We start from the raw sequence: 20000 nt of genomic DNA on the forward strand, positions 1-20000 counted from the left end.
TATTAACAATAATAATAATAATAATAATAATAATAATAATAATAACAATAATAATAATAATAATAATAATAATAATAATAATAATAATAATAATAATAATAATAATAATAATAATTCACAGTTTGCTCCGCCCTCTGCAGCTCTTTCACAACATGTCGCTCAGCAGGGCGGAGTCACGGTCAGCTGGTGTGGAGATGGACCCCGTATTTTTACAAAGCTGTCCAAAATGAGGCCGTTATATGTTATTTTTGCAGTAGGGACTCTGGCGAGCAGTGGGTCGCTGCTGGCGCTGATACTGTACTTCGTTTTATCCACGACGGTAATGTAAAACCCTGATGCGTGATGTGTTTCGTGTGACGCGAGATTCTCAAACTTGCTTGACAATGAGAAAGCTAACCTCCGCAGCTGTAACACCATATTTCTGTTAGCTTGCTTTTCTTACTGTCATCATGCTGCGAGCCTTTGATTAGCATTCCAGGGCTCTCTGGTTGCTTTTACCCCTGCACAGTTTATAACCTACACTGCTCCTCCCTATAAACAGTTTGCACAGACTGTGTACTTTGTTGTGGGCAAATATTCAAAGTACTGTGACAGGATTGTACTTCATGACACTCAAGTCAATGTCCCTCTTGCCCTCTGGGTCATGTCACCTGCTGATAACCTCATCATTTATAAACACAGCTGCATGTGCCCTTTGGTCATGTTGCATAACTGAATCACAGCGTAAAAATATTCATACCCTTTGTTTTCACATTCCAACCATAAATTTTAAATGTTTTGTCGCAGTTATATTTGATGGAATAAGTTGGAATTGGAATGAAAACAGGTTTTTCAAAGTCTTTTAAAAATATAGTATAATTATATTAAAATTTTAAAATATAAAGTCTTTGAAAAGTATAGCATTTCCAGTTGTGTGCATTTTTCTGTATTAGTAAATTACTGTTATGAAAAGGGTGAATATTACACAAACTTGCTTAAACATGATGTAAGAAAAATCCTTCTAAATCTTTTGAACATGTCTCCAAATCGAGATAACTTTGCTTTTTATTGAATCATGTTTTTCTTGGCACTCACGCTGCAGATTTCCCACATCAGCTTGTATAACGCTGCTTTAAAACGTCTTGAAACACACACTCTTTTGTTGTCTAGGATTACGATTTGGTTGCTTTTAAGCTCTGGCACTCAGATGAACTTCTTCAACCTACGTGTGTTCCCCAAACTTGACTGGTTTCCAGTTTGATTTTTTTAATTAAATCACATTACACAAACAGTCTGAGTGTGTTTGCTCTGAGCACCGCTCTTTGCCCCCGGGGGCCGCACGCAGCTCAGTTTTGCCCAAGATTATCAAAAGACTTTGAACTATGGACTGCAGGACACGTGCCCTTCTGATCTGGATTTATTTGTTTAGAACCAAGGAGTCACAGCTTGTCATTTCTGTAAATCTGCGCCCGCTCCCTGGTAGATTGTGAACAACCTGGTGTGTGCTCTGTCTGTCAGTCTGAGGCTGTAAGCTTTAGTCACAGATCGCGAGGCGTTGGGAGCTGATTGTTCTCTCTGTCTTCAGTGGAACAAAGTAAGAGGCAGTCATGCGCCTGATAGGGTGCACAGTGCTGCTCTCTGTCCTGCTGCAGGCGCTGGTAAGACGGAATCAAATCAGGGCTTAAATGGTGGATCTTACTCTCATTTTTTATTCATAACTTTGCTATTTTTTTCAGTATTTGTATCCCCTTTCATACATAGTTCGAAGTAGAAATGCTGACGTGTTTTTTTAATATAATTTTAACCTCCTTTTTTCCAACAGTCTTCCCCAACCGAGGATTGGCAGAGAGCGACGTCCATTTATGAATTTAACGCAACAGACATTGATGGGAATTTGGTGTCCCTCGAGAAGTACAGGTAAGTCTGCTTGTGTTCATTTCTCTTCTAATGTGACAGCCACAGTATCTTTCTTTAATGTGTTTTTCGTGTGTGTGTGTCTTCAGAGGAAATGTTGTAATCATCACCAACGTTGCCTCTAAATGAGGTAAAACTCCTGTTAACTACTCTCAGTTTGCTAAGATGCACGCCAAGTACGCTGAGAGAGGTTTACGCATCCTTGCCTTCCCATCCAACCAGTTTGGGAACCAGGTACGTTTAAATTCACTTAAATTGTATTGTATTGATGCACAGCTGTACTGTGACCAAAGAAAAGTTTTTCATGCTAAAACGAATAGATTTTGATGACAGATTTTACAATCTACACGACCACAGACGTAGCTCCAGATATAAATGTTTTCAGTGCTGCCAGTGCTGGCATTTAGTAGATAAGGTTTGTATGAATGTGTTTGTTTTGGATCTCTGCCTGTTAGTCAGCAGAATTATCCAGAAGCTGCCAGCTTTATGAAGCTTGGTGTAATATAAGAACATAAATAGAGAAGATACCGTCAAGTCGGTGTAGGTTCAGGCCAAGAAAGAGGTCATTATAATATTTGTGTGACTCAGGACTGTTCTGTGGCAGACAGTACCGGTCAGCAACTTGCACACAGTCTTCATTAGCATCATTGTAGTTTATAGTTTGGGAATTAATAACTTTTTTTATGTGTTCTTTTTAAGAAATCTGACACAAAATCAGCAGTGACTGGAAACATGACTTGGAAGCACCAGTTTCTATTTATATTTTTAAAAACTAACTATCCGTTTGCCTTCTGGTTTTCACCTGCAGGAGCCGGGTAACGAGACTCAGATCAAGCAGTTCGCCCAGGGTTACGATGCTCAGTTTGACATGTTCAGTAAGATCGAAGTGAACGGTGAGAACGCTCACCCACTGTGGAAGTGGATGAAGGAGCAGCCCAACGGGAAGGGGACCTTCGGAAAGTACGTTGATAAAAAAAATACTTCAGTAAGACGCTAGTCTGTAAAAGTTGTATACCAGTTAATCGCAGCTGCAGATGACCATGTTTCATAAAATCAACTCTAGTGCCAGGGATTTATTTAAACTCAAATGAAGGTCAATCAAATGAAAAATAATTTTTCTGACATGCCTGTTTTTTCAATCCTGCAGTAGCATCAAGTGGAACTTCACTAAGGTAATCCCAACTAATAGTTTAGATTGTTTGACCTTGTCTTCTCTTTTTTTCTAAATTAGTAAGAAAACTACTCTACTACTTAATTGTTCGGTGTGTTTTTTTAAAGCTCATGCTAAGTTACTTTGTGTTTTTTGTTTTTTTTCTGTACCTAGTTTCTGATCAACAGGGAGGGGCAGGTGGTGAAAAGATACGGACCCCTGGACGATCCAAGCGTACGTACAAAATCCTTCCCTCTGTTACTGAATTGATCTGAGCTGTGTCAGACTTTCAGGAACCTTGATCAAACTTCCCTTTAAATCAACTCGTGTTAAGTGGGAAACAATGAACAAACTAACTTAATTTCTGTCATAATTCATAGGAACTGGAACATTTCCAGATGACATTTTACTCTTTCTTTGTTTCCAGGTGGTGGAGAAGGATCTACCCAAATACCTTTAATGCACCCCAATCATTCCTGGACTACTGATGCCATGCTTATCATATTACATCTCCAATGCTTCCTTTTGTGTCTTTGCCTCTCCAAGAACCGATTCATATGGTTGAGGTCCGTCCCAGACCAGTGACGGTCTGTTCCAAAACCCGCATTGCGGACAGGACAGACCTGATGAAAACGGCGTGCCAACCTACTGGAAGGATCTCAAAACTGATATGAATCTGGTTCTCTGGAGAGAAGGAGACAGAGTTTACTGTGCACATCAATAATTCTCTTAATCTACACAAAGTGATGTCTTTTTTTTTTCTTAATAAATTTGCTCAGATCCAAATTGTAGTTTTTGTCTGGTCTGTGAAATTTCTCAATAGTGTTGCTTTTGTCACAACCGGCCAGAGATTAAAAGGGGCCCAAAGCAGAATTTTATTGGGGGCCATATTTACAGCGGATGCTATCACCAGCATACTAACATTTTTATAGGGCTTAATTGATTACAAATTCTGCAGATAAAACATGCCAACTGTGTTTAGTTGACATTATTTATTAAATAACTATCACTGAATGATGGCCATAGATGGCTCTTGGAATAGGCAATATTGGCAGTTGCTCAGGACGCCAACTTCTGGCGGGGGCGCTGCCGCAAGAACTAAAAACTGAACCCTTACAAGAAATAAAAATAAATAAATAACAGCAAGAAAATGTTGGCCGACTGTCTCTGTAGTAAAAAATAAAAATTCAAACATATGTGAAACAAATGAACACATAACCGAACCGCTTCACTGATAAGGAAATATTTACATTTTTCCAGTTTCTTAAGGTTTTTTTGTGTCTATCTTATGATTATAGTTTGGAAAAGATGCTAACTTTTCTAATATTTTCCTTAAGCTACAATTTAGCTAAATAGTGCTGGCATATTGTCTCTTTATAGACTGAAGTTGGCATTGAGTTTGCAGCTTCTGTAAGAACAGTCTCACCTATTTATCTTTGGAATTGAATTAATGAAATGAATCAGACCAGCTTTGTGTCCCATTCCTGCCTAAAACTTCTGAACAATAATCTACCAGTTTAGGACGTGTTGGACAGTATTTCCTCTCTGAACAGGTCAAATGAAAACAATTCTAGGTCAAAAGTAAATTAATAATTGCTTTTAAAAAGCTCATAAATAAATGTTTGTGCTCCAGATCAGGCCCCGTATGTTTCTTAGTTTACTTACAGCTGGGTTCTGGCTTTCTGTGAATAAATGGTTAAAGGGGTGCCAGTTGAATGAGGAGAGGGAAGAGTTTAAAACTGCTTGACTATATTTTAGAAAACAGTTCATAGATTTTTAGAGCCTTGGAAGGATACAAGGATATGAAACAGAAATCTTTGTGGGCATAACTTCTGTATCTAGAAGCCATACATGTCCCATTTTGAATCTGGTGATTTGCAACATGTAGAAAACGTACATGTAGAATGCAGTGTAAGGTGTGTGTTTTTGTTGCTGTCACCCTTGGTTTGGAGGGTGATAGCAACATTTTTATAATCTATTTAATTCCACAATTTGACCAATGAGAATATCATCTGTGAAAGACTGTGCCATCCCAATTGTACTCTACTGTTATTGATAATTGATATTGATAATGTGAGGAGCTGCAGCTCTTTGAGATTTCCCAAATCTTAATCTGGAAAAACTGCTAAAAACTGTGCAGGTAAGAATTGCATGAGTCTGTGTGTGTATGTTTGAGCTGTGCATAGTTCTTTTAAAAAATAGTAGTAGTAGTAATAATTTATTATCAATTTACTTACAGAAAATTTAAGGATGGGTTTTGATGAAGTAGTTGGAAAAAAAACCCTTCATATGTTTACTTGAGTTATTAGAATCACTTTACTTTAATCCATAGTGCAGTTTTCTGACGGTCTTTTTATAAAAGTATTCAAGAATGAATAAAGTTAAAGATGCCACTGCTGACTCCAGGATTCACAACAAAAGACTCACACTGAAAATGTCCAAGTCGTCAGAGGTCCTGGCTGCAGTTCCCCCACATGCCTGCAGATGGAGCCAGAGCTTCCTTTACCAGCACCAACCAGGCACCAGCAGCGGGAGCTGCTCAGTAGGCAGCAGCAAGTGCAGCCAAGACGAGCGGGCTCTGCGCTGCTTCGTGAGGGAACACCGCACTGATGAGGGGACCGTCGCTGAGAACCGTCTCACATCACTCCCGGTTATTACCGTGACACATCCATCAACGCGTCGTTCCGCCTTCCGCCGGGGATTTCACCGCCGCTGAGAAGAGGTCTGTCTTTCGGAGGACGCGCTTGTTTTCTTTTTCCTCCGGGAGGCTGAATGGAAGCAGCAGCCGAGGGAGCGGTCGGACTGTCGGAGGCCGGGGAAGGGAGCCCTCTATCCGGGGCCACGGCATCCGATGATGGGGAGACGGTTGTGGGAGTCAGTTACGGGATGGACGCCGCAGACATGGGTATTTTTTTATCACGTATTCATTAACCTCCATTCCTCTTTAATGTTCGCTTATTTTCCTCCTTATTATTATTTGTTAGATTTTCTCTTTCTGCTGCTGTGAGCAGAAAGTCCCGACTCATCTCTGCTAGCCTCAGGAACTGGAAAGCTAAGCTAGTAGCTTGGTAATGGGTGAGGAGAGCAGGTGAAGTTATGAACATGCAGTTCTTGGCTCTGGGCAGCGTGTTGTCTGCGTGTCCTGAGCGGCTAGAAACACAACAAACCACGGACAAGATTAGACAAGCAAATGGGCGTTATTATATGTGTATGAGCTGATAAATGTACTAGTGCTCTGGGGGAAATAAAAAAAAATAGACAGAGGCGTTGCTAGGATATTAGACCACCTCTCTAACAGGGACAGCATGTTTCGTTCTGGTGCTTCTTGTTAATTAGAAATATAAAGAAGATTTTTTTTGTTTTTTAAAAACATGAACTGTAAAAACCATTGCATTCAAAACAAACCAAATTTGTGTTATTTTTACAGATTCGCTTCAGGGTGAAATGTGCCCTGCTTTGATTTAACACAACAGGTTTGGGTTTGAATTTGAGCCATGGGGTTAGGTTTTCAACCCAAAAGACTGATGAAGTAAAATTAATACATTTTATCCACCTTTTTCTGTACATCTTGCAGGATTGCTGGTGGATGGTGCCTATACTGAGGCAAGATGCAGTCTGAACAGGGCAACACAGACACAATCTCACACTTAAGGACAAGCTGTGTTCAATTGGTCTCATAAGTTAGAGCGTCACAGGTGCGAGTTGGGAAACAATCTAACCTTCCCAGCTGGAATTCCGACTTGAGGAGGTGTTGCTGTTTTCCTGACGTCTGAGTATGAAGTGAAAGGTGACAAATTATGTGTTTTGCATTGTGGAAGGAGGCCAGAGTACCCATAAAGAACCAATGTATACACAAGGAGATCATGCAAACCTCACACCGATAGTCCTGGATCGTCTTTCAGTGAGGCAACAGTTGTGGACAATTGCGCCACCCTCCCTGAAAATGGATAATTTTCATGTTTATTATACCCCAACAAAAAAGAAAGTGAGCTGTGTTGTTGTGTAATGTCACAACAACATAAACCCAAGATTTTGGTGAAAGAACCCTCCCTCCCCAGCAGTTTGTACATTATAAAATATAATGGGTTTATTGGGGGTTAAGATTTTATGCTTACTTCAGCTAATGTACACTTTACAGGTATACTGTAAAAAAATGTATTTTAGAAGGGGTTTGCTCACGACCGGCAGCTAGAAACACTCAAGAAAAAACAACAAACGGCTGCTCACGGTAGCAAAGGCAGCTCCTTGAAGAAGAAAAACAAATGTAATCATTAATTAAATGTAAGCTGTGACTTTACTATCCACCATAATTCCTGCATATCGTTCTTCAACTTCTGTAATCCTCCTCTTTGACGCTCACAATATTAAAATGTTTGTTTCATTTTGGGGTTTATGCTTACAGAAAAACTCAGCTGCTACAGGTTTATCAGCTTACTGTATAACCTTCATATCTACTGATAAAGAAATTTTTTTTTTTGTCACTATGGATCTTGTTGTTGGGCTGCTCATTCCAAGTTGCACAGTCAAGGCGTATTCTTAGGCACTGCTCAGCGACAACTAAGCGGCAACTGCAGTGAAAATAAAATCAGCTACCCCCTGCAGGGGACCTCCACAGCACCCTCATAATGAGAACTGCCTGTGCTTGGTGATGAGATTTGGGGAAGAAATGCTTCTGCTGTAGGTTTCTGACTTCGTTTACATATTATGCATGTTTGTTAGGAGTCAGATAAAATCATGAGGAGTCAGGTAGGATGAGGTCTGTTTGTGCTCAATTCAATGAACAAAAGCAAACGTTGCATTTGTTTTGCTCTGAGAGAAGACCAGATTTTAACTGAAGCTGTTATTGGGACTGCTGCCTTACTAGTAAACGGAGACCTGAAGTTTTGTTCTTAATAGCTGTGAAGATAAGAATCCTCGGTTTCTTGTAACTTCTAATTCGAAAGGAAGACGAATCAGTTTGTTGCTGTTGATGTTTGACCGCTCTTAGCAACAGAGTTGGAGGAGTTAATTTGAAATGGTTTGTTTCCTGAGTTGCACAAGGCGAAGTCCTTACATTTTCCGTGAGGCTGAGGTGGGAAGTATTCCCGAAGTTTCGTCTTGGCATTGTTTATTCACCCGGAAGCTATCTTGGATGTCTGAGGTCTATCTGAAGTATCTGAAATAAACTGTCACCCTCTGGATGAAGAAAATTTGCCATAATGTTCAAAAATATCCAGAAACCACCAACAATCAAGCCAGCCACAAACTGGAAGTCGTTGAAATACCATTGTCACAATCTGCACGCAAGAAAACCCTGTTACAAAATTCAGACCCAAAAGCAAAGGTGAAGTTTGAAGCCGATAATCATCCAAATAGGTTCTGGTAGAAGGTTTTGTGCTCAGGATTGCGCTATTGGGGCCAGATTCTCAAAGTATGTTCACAAGAGTCAAAGTGAGGTATAGGGTTAGGGTTTTTGAAGCCTAAGAAAACACTGTCCCAGCTGTCAGGCATGGTGATGGTAGAATCATTCTGTGGGTGTGTTTAGCTGTCAGTGCCATCTTTGATGTTTGCCTGGTAAAAACAAGCCCCATATTTTACGGTTTGCTTCGTACAGAGGATCTGAACCTTCGGCTATTGAGAAACGATTACTTGCTAGAGGTGTGGACTCTGTTGAAGTTTGAAAAAATTGGATCTGATTTTCCCTAATTGCTAACATTAGGCCATGACGTATGTAGTGCGCTAGCTAGCTCGACCGCGAAGGAAGCTTCGCTATGAAGCCTAGACAGGATTACATGCACTGTAAACAACCTTATCTCACTGTGAAGAGATAAATGCCAACCCGAATGATATCTAATAAAATATCTTAAATGTTCTTCTTGCTTTGACTTTAATTTTTCAATATTTGGACGCGTGGCCAACACAGACTAAATTCGTTCACTTCTTCTGTTGTCATTGCCGAACTACAGTCAGGCTGCAATTCTAAAACAGTGAATAATCTATCATTCACAACTCCTCCTCGTCTTTGCTGATTGGCCCGGTTGAAGTTCAGCCAGAGAAAAGGAGCTCAGTTGGAGAAATCTCAGACGGAGCCCAGAAGGGAGAAGAGAATTGAGTGGAATTGTGTAGGAAGGCAATGGCCGGGCTAATTTTATATGCTAAGGGCCTGATTACTCTCATTAGTGGAAGTCAGTATTGACAAATGTAGACCAAAAAATTCTTGCTGTTATTTCAGTTCTCAGAGGTGATTCTGTGGAAATACTGTATACCGAGACTTTCTGGACTTTGAATTAACTCCACACATCATCCTGACTCTAGTAAGATCTCGGTGACTCACAAAGTTTAAATATTTTAATATTCCAAAGATTGGAAATTAAATATTTTAGAAAACATTGTGGATGACTGCGTTAGATTTTTTCTTTTTAGGTGTCAACGTCAAGAGGTTTCGTCTCTCATTTCTGGAGCTGTAGTTGGATAAAAACATCCTTTAGCCCCAGGTAGCATCTTAACTTCTCCATTGCTGTTCTTGTCTGTCTTATTAGTGAGCGGAGGAATTGATACCCAAGCATTTTGTTATCTTCTTATGTATTGAAGTATGATTTTATTGTTAATATGTAGCTATTGAGATAGGGCCATGTAAGGAAGGGGTCGTTGGTCCAAATCTACCTTTGTGGGTAGAATTTGTGAATACTACCCTGTAGGTTGTTGTTTTTTCAGGTTCTCCTGCTTCATTATAAAGTACAAAAACCTACATGTTGTGTTAAGTGGTGTCCTTAAACATGAGAGCGTTTGTGTGTGCTTGTTTGTGCTGTTGGCGCTGTGATAGACTACTAAGCCATTCACTAGTGGATGGTTGCCAGACTTCATTTGACCCAAAACAAATAAAATAAACATTAGTGTCGTGAACATCGTTTACCACTCTGAGTTATTTAATGAATAGATCGTTCAATACTTTATGAAGATCATTTTTGGCAGTGATAGATATTTTGTCTATAGGACAGCCTTTGGCTTGGCTGAACTTTGGCTGAACATTAGTTGAGTCTAAACTTTATGTCACATGTGCCAAAAACATCAACTCAAAAGGACTCATGTAAAAAAAAATATATTTTTTAACTAAAACCTTTCTAACTGTGCCACAGTAAGCTAAAAATTCATGTTTTTTTTCAATATTTTAACAAAATGAAATAGTTTGATGTTTTGTCGAAAAGAGATGTGAAAATTTCTACGCCATTTGAACGACTGGCTCGTCCCCCACCAATCAGAATCCACAAAATTCAAGCAGTAAATGCGTCACATATAGTCGCTATCAAGTGATCAAGTGAGGACAACAATCCACAATATGGATGCAAGTGAGAAAGACTCACAGTTGGCTATTTTCTGTGACGTGATTAAGTCAAAAGAAGCACAGAGATTTTAAAAGGCATTTAAGAGAAAACTACATTTTCCACAACACGTCTGTTGTAGGTACGTCTGCAGCTCATTCAGGTGGAGAAAGAGCGAGTACGGAAACATTACTCTGTTTTATTCCTTTGAGCTCCCAACCTCTGTCTGTCATGAAACACGCTGGGCTTTGAAATCGGTTCGGTAGAAAGGAACGGGAGTTTTCATAGCCAAGGTTCTTCTTGCGTTTTACTGGATTATCAAAGCCGTTACTGTTCGCACATGACGGCGCTCAACATGAGCATTTGGTTAACATCAGGTCCTTCTAATGTGTAATTATAACTTTGCTCTGAACGTGTGAATGCAGCAGTGAGTAAGAGTCGCAGCTGGCTGTTTAAAAAGCTGCCGGAGTATTTAGACCTCCTCTAAGGCTTCTCCTCCTCAGGTGGTTGTAATTTGTCCCTTTTGTGTTCTGCCAGCGTGACAGCATGAACACCTCTGATCTCACCAACCCCAATGACAGGTTCACCTCCTCTCACCTTCAGCCTTATAAACTCTCCTCTCTTTTACTCCCTGCATCTTGTCCACCTCCTCCTCGGTGAGCGATTCCCTAAACTCTGCCTCTTACTTCTCACCGTCAGTCTCCCGACCTCCCTTGTATGTTTTTTTTTTTTCTGTTTGCCTCCTTAGCCTTGGTCTGTCAGAACTGCTGACAGATGCACAAAGATGCCTCCTGTGGAATTCAACATCCATCTGCTCTCCCCCCTTCCCTTTCCTCCGTCGGCAAGGTCTTGGTGCGCGCTCCTTGTCGTCTCCGAGACTACACTCACCAGGATCAATTTGCATCCAAGTGGCTCATTCCAAGGAGCATGCACTAGGAGTTTTGGCCATATGCCAGGGCATGTGACGTCAGAATATTTGACGTACACGATGACGCGGTTCCTTTACATTTTGTGCGCTCTGTTTTTCCCTGTAAGTGGGGGATGTGTGCTGCAGACAGGAACCAAAGAGAGGCGAGCCAGTAGGAGCCACACTTGACCCTTTTCAGCTTATGATGCACATTGATCCGATGCGAAAAGAGGATTAAAAATCAGAAAGAAGAAGAAGTGAATAAAACTAGCTGTATTAATGTCTGTTAAGGGGACTTTGCAGCTTTGAAACCCCCCGGCTCCGGCTCAGTTTCACTCATAGATGGCTGCACTGTCACGACTTCCCTCGAGGGGAAAGACAGTGAAGGCCTGCTGTTTTCAATTAGAATAGTTACTTGCCCACTGTGCAGGCTATCATTATTTCATAAGAAGCACCTGGAGCACGAGAGCGTTCACTCAGCAGCACAAAGACCGTTGTTTTATCTGAACAGCCCACAGAAAATTCAAAGTAATTATGTACGTGTTGCCTGCTCACAACCTCACTTGGTCATGCTCGTGTTTTTCAGCCCTTAGTTAGACATTGAACTGTACTTTATACCTCATGTCTCAGCCACTTGGTGCCGAGTAAAGATAGGTTTGAGCTATGAGAGAGTACAAGTCTTTATCTCTGAAGAGCGTACATTGTTTGTACAACTTTTCCTTTTCATTTGTCTTTGGGGTTGTAACTCTTGGCGGTTGGAGTCATTTCCATCGCAAAGTTGCAAAGATAAGTATGCAAGAAAAGTTTCAAAGATGAAAAGCGAGCACAAACAACGAAAGGTCAATTGCAATTTATCTAGGCTTTCTACTTTCAATATTTTTTGTTTTTCTTGCTCTAAAATAGATCTACTCTGCCTTTTGATCTGCATTTCTATCCAATCTCATTAAGGTTCAGCTTCGCACATTTGAAAAGGTTTCTGGTTTTATTAAAATTGCTTTGAAGTTTTTAACTCTTGCTCTTACAAGGATTATCTTTGACTTCTCAGCAACATACTAAAATGCATCACCGGTCGGCTAAACCGAACCTTCAGATGTTCACGGGAATCTTCAAATAAGTCTGCCTGTTTGGACTGTAGCTCTGCTGGCAGTGTTGAGGGCTCATAGAGACAAAGATGCTGTGGGGGGTTCATGTATATTTAATATGATCTGAGCAGTGACAGAAGATGTTCATTCATTAAACAGTGTGGGCCTAGTTGGCAAGTTTAGTCTTCTCGTATTTCGTTCGACGGTGCTGTGGATTGAGAGAAAAAAGCGGCACAAATTATTCTAGTTGTTCACGCTGTTAGTGGGAATATGATTCGTTTCCTTGGTCTCCGGTCCGTTTGGCATTCACATGTGCATTCCGAGACCGAGGTGTTCAGACAAACTAGAGTTTGCGCCTCACAAAACGAATCAGACTTTCCAGGCAAGCAACCAAGAGTTCAATTGAAGCAGGACTAAACAGGACTGGTGTGAATGCACCCTAAAGCAAAGTTGAGTTATTGCGTTGTGGTCTTCAGGCAGAAAATCAAACCTGACCAAATACACAATTTCAAAGGTCAGAGTTAAAAAAAAACCCAAAACAAATAAAAAAACAGAATAATCTGTATCTGATGTGAATGCATCCTGCATTTTTTTCACCAAAGTATCCAACCTGTGTAATATCAGTTGTAATCTCTCTGGCCAAAAAACAACAAAAAACAATTTTGTGTCAGAAATCTGCTGTACAGTTTGCTAATATGTTCATTTCTTGCTGTTTGAAGCTTTATAAAGTTTAATCTGTTCGTCTTTTAACAAACCTGACTATCTCTTCCTAGAAATATGAACAAAAGTAGCTAGCTATTTGGTTGTAGCTGCAGAAAGGCCAGGAATTAGCAACCCTAGGAACACTTTCAAAGATTTATATAAATGTTCCTATCACACATTTTCAGCTAACCCCCACTTCTACGGGTATAAGGTTGTTGTGCCGCTTTATTGTACTTTTCCCTGCTGCTGAATTACCTCAGTATATATGATTATTGCTTTTCTCCAGTCAGTTTCTGTTTGTGGGCAGAGTTACAGCTAAATAAGCAGCAATAAACCAAGTTAATGGCTCAGTTATTTTGTATTTTTGCAAAAGTCTGGGGCTGCTGCTCTTGGCTTATCTCTGAGCATTCATCTTGACCTCCAGCAGATGCAGGAAGGATTTTCCCTCTTAAGCCACACTTACTGCAGCCGCACTCTGCACGGAGGCAGATAGAGCCAGCTTTCTTTCAAGTGGGGGAGTGGTAAATTCATGGAGTGCGTCTTGCTCGGCAGCCAATGTAGCGCTGCACAATAACAGGGAAACATGCTATTGCCATATCATCACGGCACAGTTCTCTCTCGCTCTCCTCCTCTTTTTCATCACCGTATCCACACTTCTCTCCGTTGGCTTTCGCATCTTGTCAATAAAATTTATATCAAGAGCAGGGAGAGTCTGTCCAGCAACCCAAATATACCACCGGCATGCAGAGTGTGACCCTCGTGACCCTTAAAAGCACAGTAACTTACAAAATATCGCATTAGTAACTTCAAATATGGGCAGACTAATGTTGCAGTGAACATTACAGATTGATAAGATGTGCAGATCTAACTACCAAATACCTGAAAATACCCAAGACTGTAGATCATCTTCACTCTGTTCTCATCATGTCAGCAATCATAGATTAGAACATGAAGCAAGAAAGAATTAAATCGATATTGGGACGAGAGCAGAGAAAGATCCAGGAGCTTGTGACCAACGTGTGAAGCTGTTAATAATTTGATCAACAGTGTTGTGCTGTAACTAACAATTATTTTATTAATCAATTAATCACATGAATCGATTAATTGTCATTCTGCAGATTTTTCATTTAACAGCTTAATTTAACAGCTTTCATACAATATTAGATATTCATTAAAAGATGCAATTAAACAAACAATGAAGTTGCCTTCTAAATAAGAATAAATGATCAATTTATTGCCTGAAATGCATTCACACGATTTGTTTGTGAATGCTTGATCATTTGTAGCAAAGGACGCATCTGCAGCTAATAAAAACTCACTTCTGACATCAACATGTGAAAGGCTCAGGCTCGACTGAACGTCAATACAGAGTAAGGCTGATCTGTGTTGACCGATGAACGATTGTGTAGCAAAAGATGCTTAAAAGGAGATTTTTTTTTACAGAAATTGTACCAGGTGAAGATAAAACTGCCACTTGAAGAGTTCTGGATAAAGCATATTTACAGACAAGTTGTTTTTTTTTTATCTTAAATGAAAATGTTTTAGTTTAATTACTTATCTTAGCATGTTGTTCTTTCAGCAGTTGAGTTGGTTAGCGATTAATCGACTATTGGCCAACAATTATTTCAGTCACAATTAATCTGATTAATCGTTACAGCAGGTTGCGATTAGCAGATCTGGTTCTGCCTGCGTGGGACGCATGGCGCCAACACGAACCCGTATTGTTGTGCAGCTTTGTTCCTTCTGTAGTTAGAGCAGATTACCTTACTGAGTCACCACGGCTGGACAAGGTGCTGCTCTCATCATTAACAAAGGGCTGAGGCTGACCAACCCTCTCTTTATTTCTATTATCAGTCTCTCTCTCCTCTCATATGTCCAAATAAGGGCCTCTTTCTCTTGGCTGACAGCTATATTTTAAGGATCAGCGAGGATCAAGCTCGATTCTGACCCACAACCTCAGTAATGGACAACATAGTGAAATTACATAATTATGTGTGCCCTTACGTGTGTGTGAGTCGTTTTGCTGCTGACTGTTTTTAGTTTTGCTCAGAATACCAGGCTGTTTATCGAGATGCATTAAAGGGATATCTGTGAGTCAGTAGTCCAGATGCGTTCGAATTATTATAGTGGGTGTTTTGAAAATAGATCAGTCTGAGTACCTATTTTCATTAGTTGTATTTTTACAAACTGACCTACTCATGGGAGGGCAGCACATTCTCACAAACACAAAGCTACACATCTGTAAAGCTTGAACACTTTTTTACATGTTGGCAAATTACAACCACACATTTTTTTTCCACCAACCGACACAACGTAGTGCATAAAATGGAGGAAATAAAATACATTTATTGGAAAATGTTTTAATACCAGAACATTTGTAAAGTGAAGGCTGTTTTCAGACCCATTTACTTTACTCCTCCATACAACACAGGACATGTGCAGCTCTACAAAGACATGTCTGTTTAAACTAGAGATTTATTAACATTGATCAGAAAAGCAGCTAAAAGGCCGTATACTAACTAAGACTGGTAAAACGAAACCTGGAAAAAGTCCTGTTTACCTTTTGCTATTATGCATGTGGGGGAAACAAAGTGTTGTAGTTTGTATGATTAGTTCATACAAACTATTGCTGCTGCTGCTAGTCGAGTGGAGCTCTGCTTTTTATGAAGGTGGAGCTTTGTGTAAATATTCAAGGATCAAGGTTTCTCAAACATTTGTGAATAAATCAAAGTAACAGTCTAGGTGTGTTTTTGATGAGTGAATAACATTACAATGTGATATAAGACTTTAAAAAAGTCAGTTTTCCATAATCCTTCCACATTTCACATTTTGCTTCATTTTGATGAACCAAAGCTTCGAAGCATCACTGTCATCTGGTTCCCCACTAATATTCATGTGTTAGAATGGTCCAGCTTGCGTAAATCATATTGAGAATCCTTAAAAACTCCTGAAAACTGTGGCGCACTGACGCATTACAGTGAACCACCCGCCTATTTGTGGTTGAGTATTTGCCAAAGCAGCTTGTCTCAAATTTCTCTGCCAATTGTAACTCTATTATTCCCCCAATTGTGGATTTTTTTTGTGAGCATATCTAAAATATTTCACAGATAAGGCAGATAGGGAAGCTGAAAGACCTCGGCGTAATGCTACTTGATGGGTGTTTGAACGATTAAATCAGGTAGTTTTTGCGTTTTTAGAAGGGGCCTCAAGTATTTTTTCATGACTTTTTAGATTGGAGCTATTCACTACTTAGCTATTTGCAAAGCTCCTGGAAACAATGGGTCATTTTCCCTCGACTTTACTATTAAGCACTGATTTGTGTTGGTCAGCTGGATACAATCTGAATATTATACAATACGAATCGTGGATCTGACAAGACACCATATGAAAAAGTCAGGGACATGTAAACTCGCAAGGCACTATAATCAGCCTTGTCTGAACTGCCAGGTTTCTCTTTAATATACATCTCTCTCTGGTCTCCTTCAACTTAAATTTCCATTTCAAAGTCCAGTGAGCTTTCAAGCCTCTCCGAGGGGAAAAAAAATTACACTTCGATTCCCACCTGGTCCATTAGTTTGTTCCACGGTGTGAAATTAATACGTAATCATGAGGGTTCCTTCACAACATCGGCGAAATTTCGTCTAGAGTCATTAGCTGCTGTCAGTAACAACCAAGGTAGTCATTTTAGCCACTTTCCACTCAATTTGTATGTGAAATTAGTTGGTGAAGAAGAGCAGTACAGAACAGTAGCAGCTGTAGTGTTTTATTTATTTTTCATAAAACTTATGTTCGATTCGTCAGCAGCAGAGAAGTGTAAATTTTAGTGTTGGTAATGTGTTGAGGACTGACTTTGGGTCGCAGTTGTCCCAGTACTGGATGAAAAGAGTGCACTGCCCTGCACTTGCTTCCAGTTTCTTGTATTTATGGGTCCATGCATCATTTTCCCATGAGAAGCAGGAATTTGTGTCCCAAATTTTATTGCTATTCCTCAAATATGTATTGGGACTTTTCCGTCTTGACCACAGCAACAGACAAGCTGATTCACTGACCATTAACCCTAACATCACCATGAAGGGAAGAAAGCCTGAACTGACCTGGGACACTTGTAACAGGGCTTTCAGAGTCTCTTATATTTCTGTTTTCCTCAACCTACTGTGTTTGCTTTGCATTAGTCACCATAGCTCCAATCCGAGTCTCTCTAAGGAATCAGTTTATAAGCCACTTACAGCCAGGAATTTTTATTATTACCATTATTATTAATTCTGCCTCTTCTTCTGCCTCGCTATTCACTCTAATGGATGGGTTGGCATGGTTAAAGGATTTCTTTCCAACAGTCTGCTTTCTCTTATCCTTTTACTGTGTTATATAAAATGAAGAATATGCACTGCTAGTAATGGACCGGGGTGTTCTCACCGTCTGCTTGAACTAGTTTGTTCAATAAATCAGGCAAACATTGGGAATACTCATGAAGGGATTTTTAATACCAACTCAGTCCAAGTCATCACAAAGGATCTGGTTGCTGTAGTGCATATAAAGATGTTTTCAATTGGTTATTAAGAAGTTGTAGCTACTTTTCAACATGCAATTTTTTGGATTTACATTTAAATGCAAGAAAATAACTGATAAAATTGATGCTCATGGTTTTATTTTGAAAAATGTCTCTCATTTCCTTTCACAAACTAACTTGATTGTAATTGTATTTTTTTTAACTTGCTAAAGAAAAAAATATATCTTCTCTAAAAAATGTTAGGTACAACAGAAAATATATATTTTTTAATTTAGTATTTAGTTTTCTTGCTTTCATTTTAATATTGGTTTGCCAATTGTGGGCCATGTTGCAAAATGTTTGGACACACAAGAAAAGGCTGTCTGATTGGTTGATGTTTGGGGTTGGTAACACAACCCCAAACCTGTTATTATGTGGGTTTAAAAAAAATAAGCCTAAAGTAGAGGTTTAGGTCATGTTTCTCATCAAGTTTCTTACAGAAGCAACAACTGTAAGCAGTAAGGACATTGTTCTGCTGCTGTGTTGTAAATGCAGTATGGTTGTAAAGCTTGTCATTAGGACCTTACCAACTTTTTAATGTGTGGTCCTAGCCAACAATTAAGAAAAACCGTAGTTTTGGATGACAAATTACTTAAAAGGAAACTCTTTAAACCAGACTTATATGGTGTCTTATAATAACATGACATCTTTATTTTTGTAAAGACCTCAACTTACAAATATGTAAAAATAGGTGTTTCCCTAATGTTTTTGCTTTCATTGTGAGTCATTCAGATTTCAGGCACCATTGTGTGTAAACCAACTAAAACACAAACATGAACATATCAAATGGTTGAAACCTAAGACTTATAGCCTTAGTGTGGTTCTTTTGGACATTTCCTGTTCCTCGTTCTGGGCAGAGGCCAGACAGCGATGATGAGAACCTGAACTGGTGTGGTCATGGAAAAGCACTCACCCTGCTGGCAGCTGAGATCCAGGGATCAAGAGTGGAGCAGCCTGGTGACACTGATTCAGGATCAGTTTGCCTTCTGCTTATCTGAACAGAACCGCTGTGAGCAGAGTGACCTCAGTCGAGGTGAAAGATAACTTAACATCATCTGACAAAGGGAGCTCCTGAAGGTTGCTGTGTCTGTCTGAATCTCTTTAGCATCCTGGACATGAGAGAACAAACGAGGCCCTCCGGAAACCTGACGTTGATCGTGCTAAAGCAGCAGCAACACAGTTAAGAGCTGCTTGTTTTATTTTCCTTCTGCTCACTTGATTAATTTTTCTCCTCTGTTGTCTTAAGAAAACACGATTATTTCTGAGTTTTAGATATGTCGGGCATATGTTTACACAATAATGAATTGTTGCTTTGTTATGGTCAGAAAATGAAATCTCAATCATTAGCTGGAGTGCCATTGCTTAGCGTCTGCTGAGATAACGCATACATAAACAGCTCGGTTCATATTCAGAGTGCCAGTATCGATTGGATCTGCGGTTTACAAAGCTGTAGTAGAAACATGAACAAAGCCAAGGATACTTACATATTTAATCAATAAACAGGAAGGATAAATTTTACAGTGCTGAAGAAAATAAATATTGACCTGTTTGTACTATGCATAAACTCCATAAAATTGTAATAAATAAACATCATATTTATTTAGTGATCATTTCAGTCATTGAAAACCTAATAATTTTCCATTTAGTACCAAATTTGATAGCAATTTGTCTCCCTAATACGGTAAATGTTTTGACAATAAGCTCGGAAATTTTCTAGAAACAAACATGACAATCTCTGAGTTCCAAAAGTAAAAAATGTTCAACTAGTGAAACTCTAAAAAATTTCCATGTTTTTTCTAGAAAATTAATCTTAAAATTTCTAAATATTTTGGCAGAAATTGACTCTTTTTTTTCTATCTACAATGGCCCTAATACATCTTAGTACCGCAATGATTTGTTTGCCACAAACTAAAAAAAATGAGGGATTTTATTTTTTTTTAAAGAGACTAGATGACCAATTTCAAGCAAGAATTACAAAGCAGTTGAAAACTGAAAAGTTAAGCTCAAGAATTATCAAAATATTTCAGTCTGGAAACTTTGGGGGTAACTTGAACATATTTGATCATATTTGATACAAATACTCCCAGAGTTTTACCTCTTTAACAAAGTTTATTCTCATAAACTGGCTATATCAGTTAAAGCTGGTGACAAATACATTTTACACATACTCAAAAAAAAAGCAATGTGCTGTTTAAGTGAACAATGTTTTTTTAAACCATCTTAATGTTTTTCCAAGAAAAGAAAACGGTAAGAAACTCCAGATTTTTTAACTTAAACTGAGGCAAATTAAAAATATTTTTTGAAACATCACCTGGTAGGATTTTACTGACATGTTGTTATCACATGCAACCAAAAAAAAAAAGTTATTTCCTGCAACATAAATCCACATGCCATATATATTTTCTCGAAACAGCATCTTTTT

General features: G+C 39.2%; 2 protein-coding genes across 4 annotated transcripts in view; both read left to right on the top strand.

Annotated features, from left to right (window-relative positions):
* The first annotated feature begins 152 nt into the window (after nucleotides 1-152).
* Nucleotides 153-3834, top strand: gpx4 (glutathione peroxidase 4). 2 transcript variants are annotated; one of them, XM_014471480.2, is made up of 7 exons: nucleotides 153-319; nucleotides 1802-1896; nucleotides 1983-2127; nucleotides 2702-2853; nucleotides 3041-3065; nucleotides 3218-3277; nucleotides 3471-3834. In XM_014471480.2, the coding sequence occupies exons 1-7, from the start codon at nucleotides 227-229 to the stop codon at nucleotides 3501-3503; spliced, it is 603 nt and encodes a 200-aa protein (XP_014326966.1). In that variant the 5' UTR covers nucleotides 153-226; the 3' UTR covers nucleotides 3504-3834. The 2 variants fall into 2 exon arrangements, with proteins under 2 accessions (XP_014326966.1, XP_014326969.1); XM_014471483.2 differs by lacking the exon at nucleotides 153-319 and adding an exon at nucleotides 1416-1637.
* Nucleotides 3835-5486: 1652 nt separating this feature from the next.
* The window catches only part of pip5k1c (phosphatidylinositol-4-phosphate 5-kinase type 1 gamma), a 55767-nt gene continuing 41253 nt past the window's right edge, over nucleotides 5487-20000 (top strand). The window contains exon 1 of one of the 2 annotated variants that reach the window (XM_005795695.3): nucleotides 5487-5948. In XM_005795695.3, the coding sequence (XP_005795752.2) occupies nucleotides 5816-5948 (133 nt within the window). In that variant the 5' untranslated portion in view covers nucleotides 5487-5815. The remainder of the gene's footprint in view (nucleotides 5949-20000) is intronic. The other variant, XM_023339255.1, reaches the window with a different exon arrangement.

The sequence above is a fragment of the Xiphophorus maculatus genome, chromosome 9 (genome assembly GCF_002775205.1).
Source record: "Xiphophorus maculatus strain JP 163 A chromosome 9, X_maculatus-5.0-male, whole genome shotgun sequence".
NCBI lineage: Eukaryota > Metazoa > Chordata > Actinopteri > Cyprinodontiformes > Poeciliidae > Xiphophorus > Xiphophorus maculatus.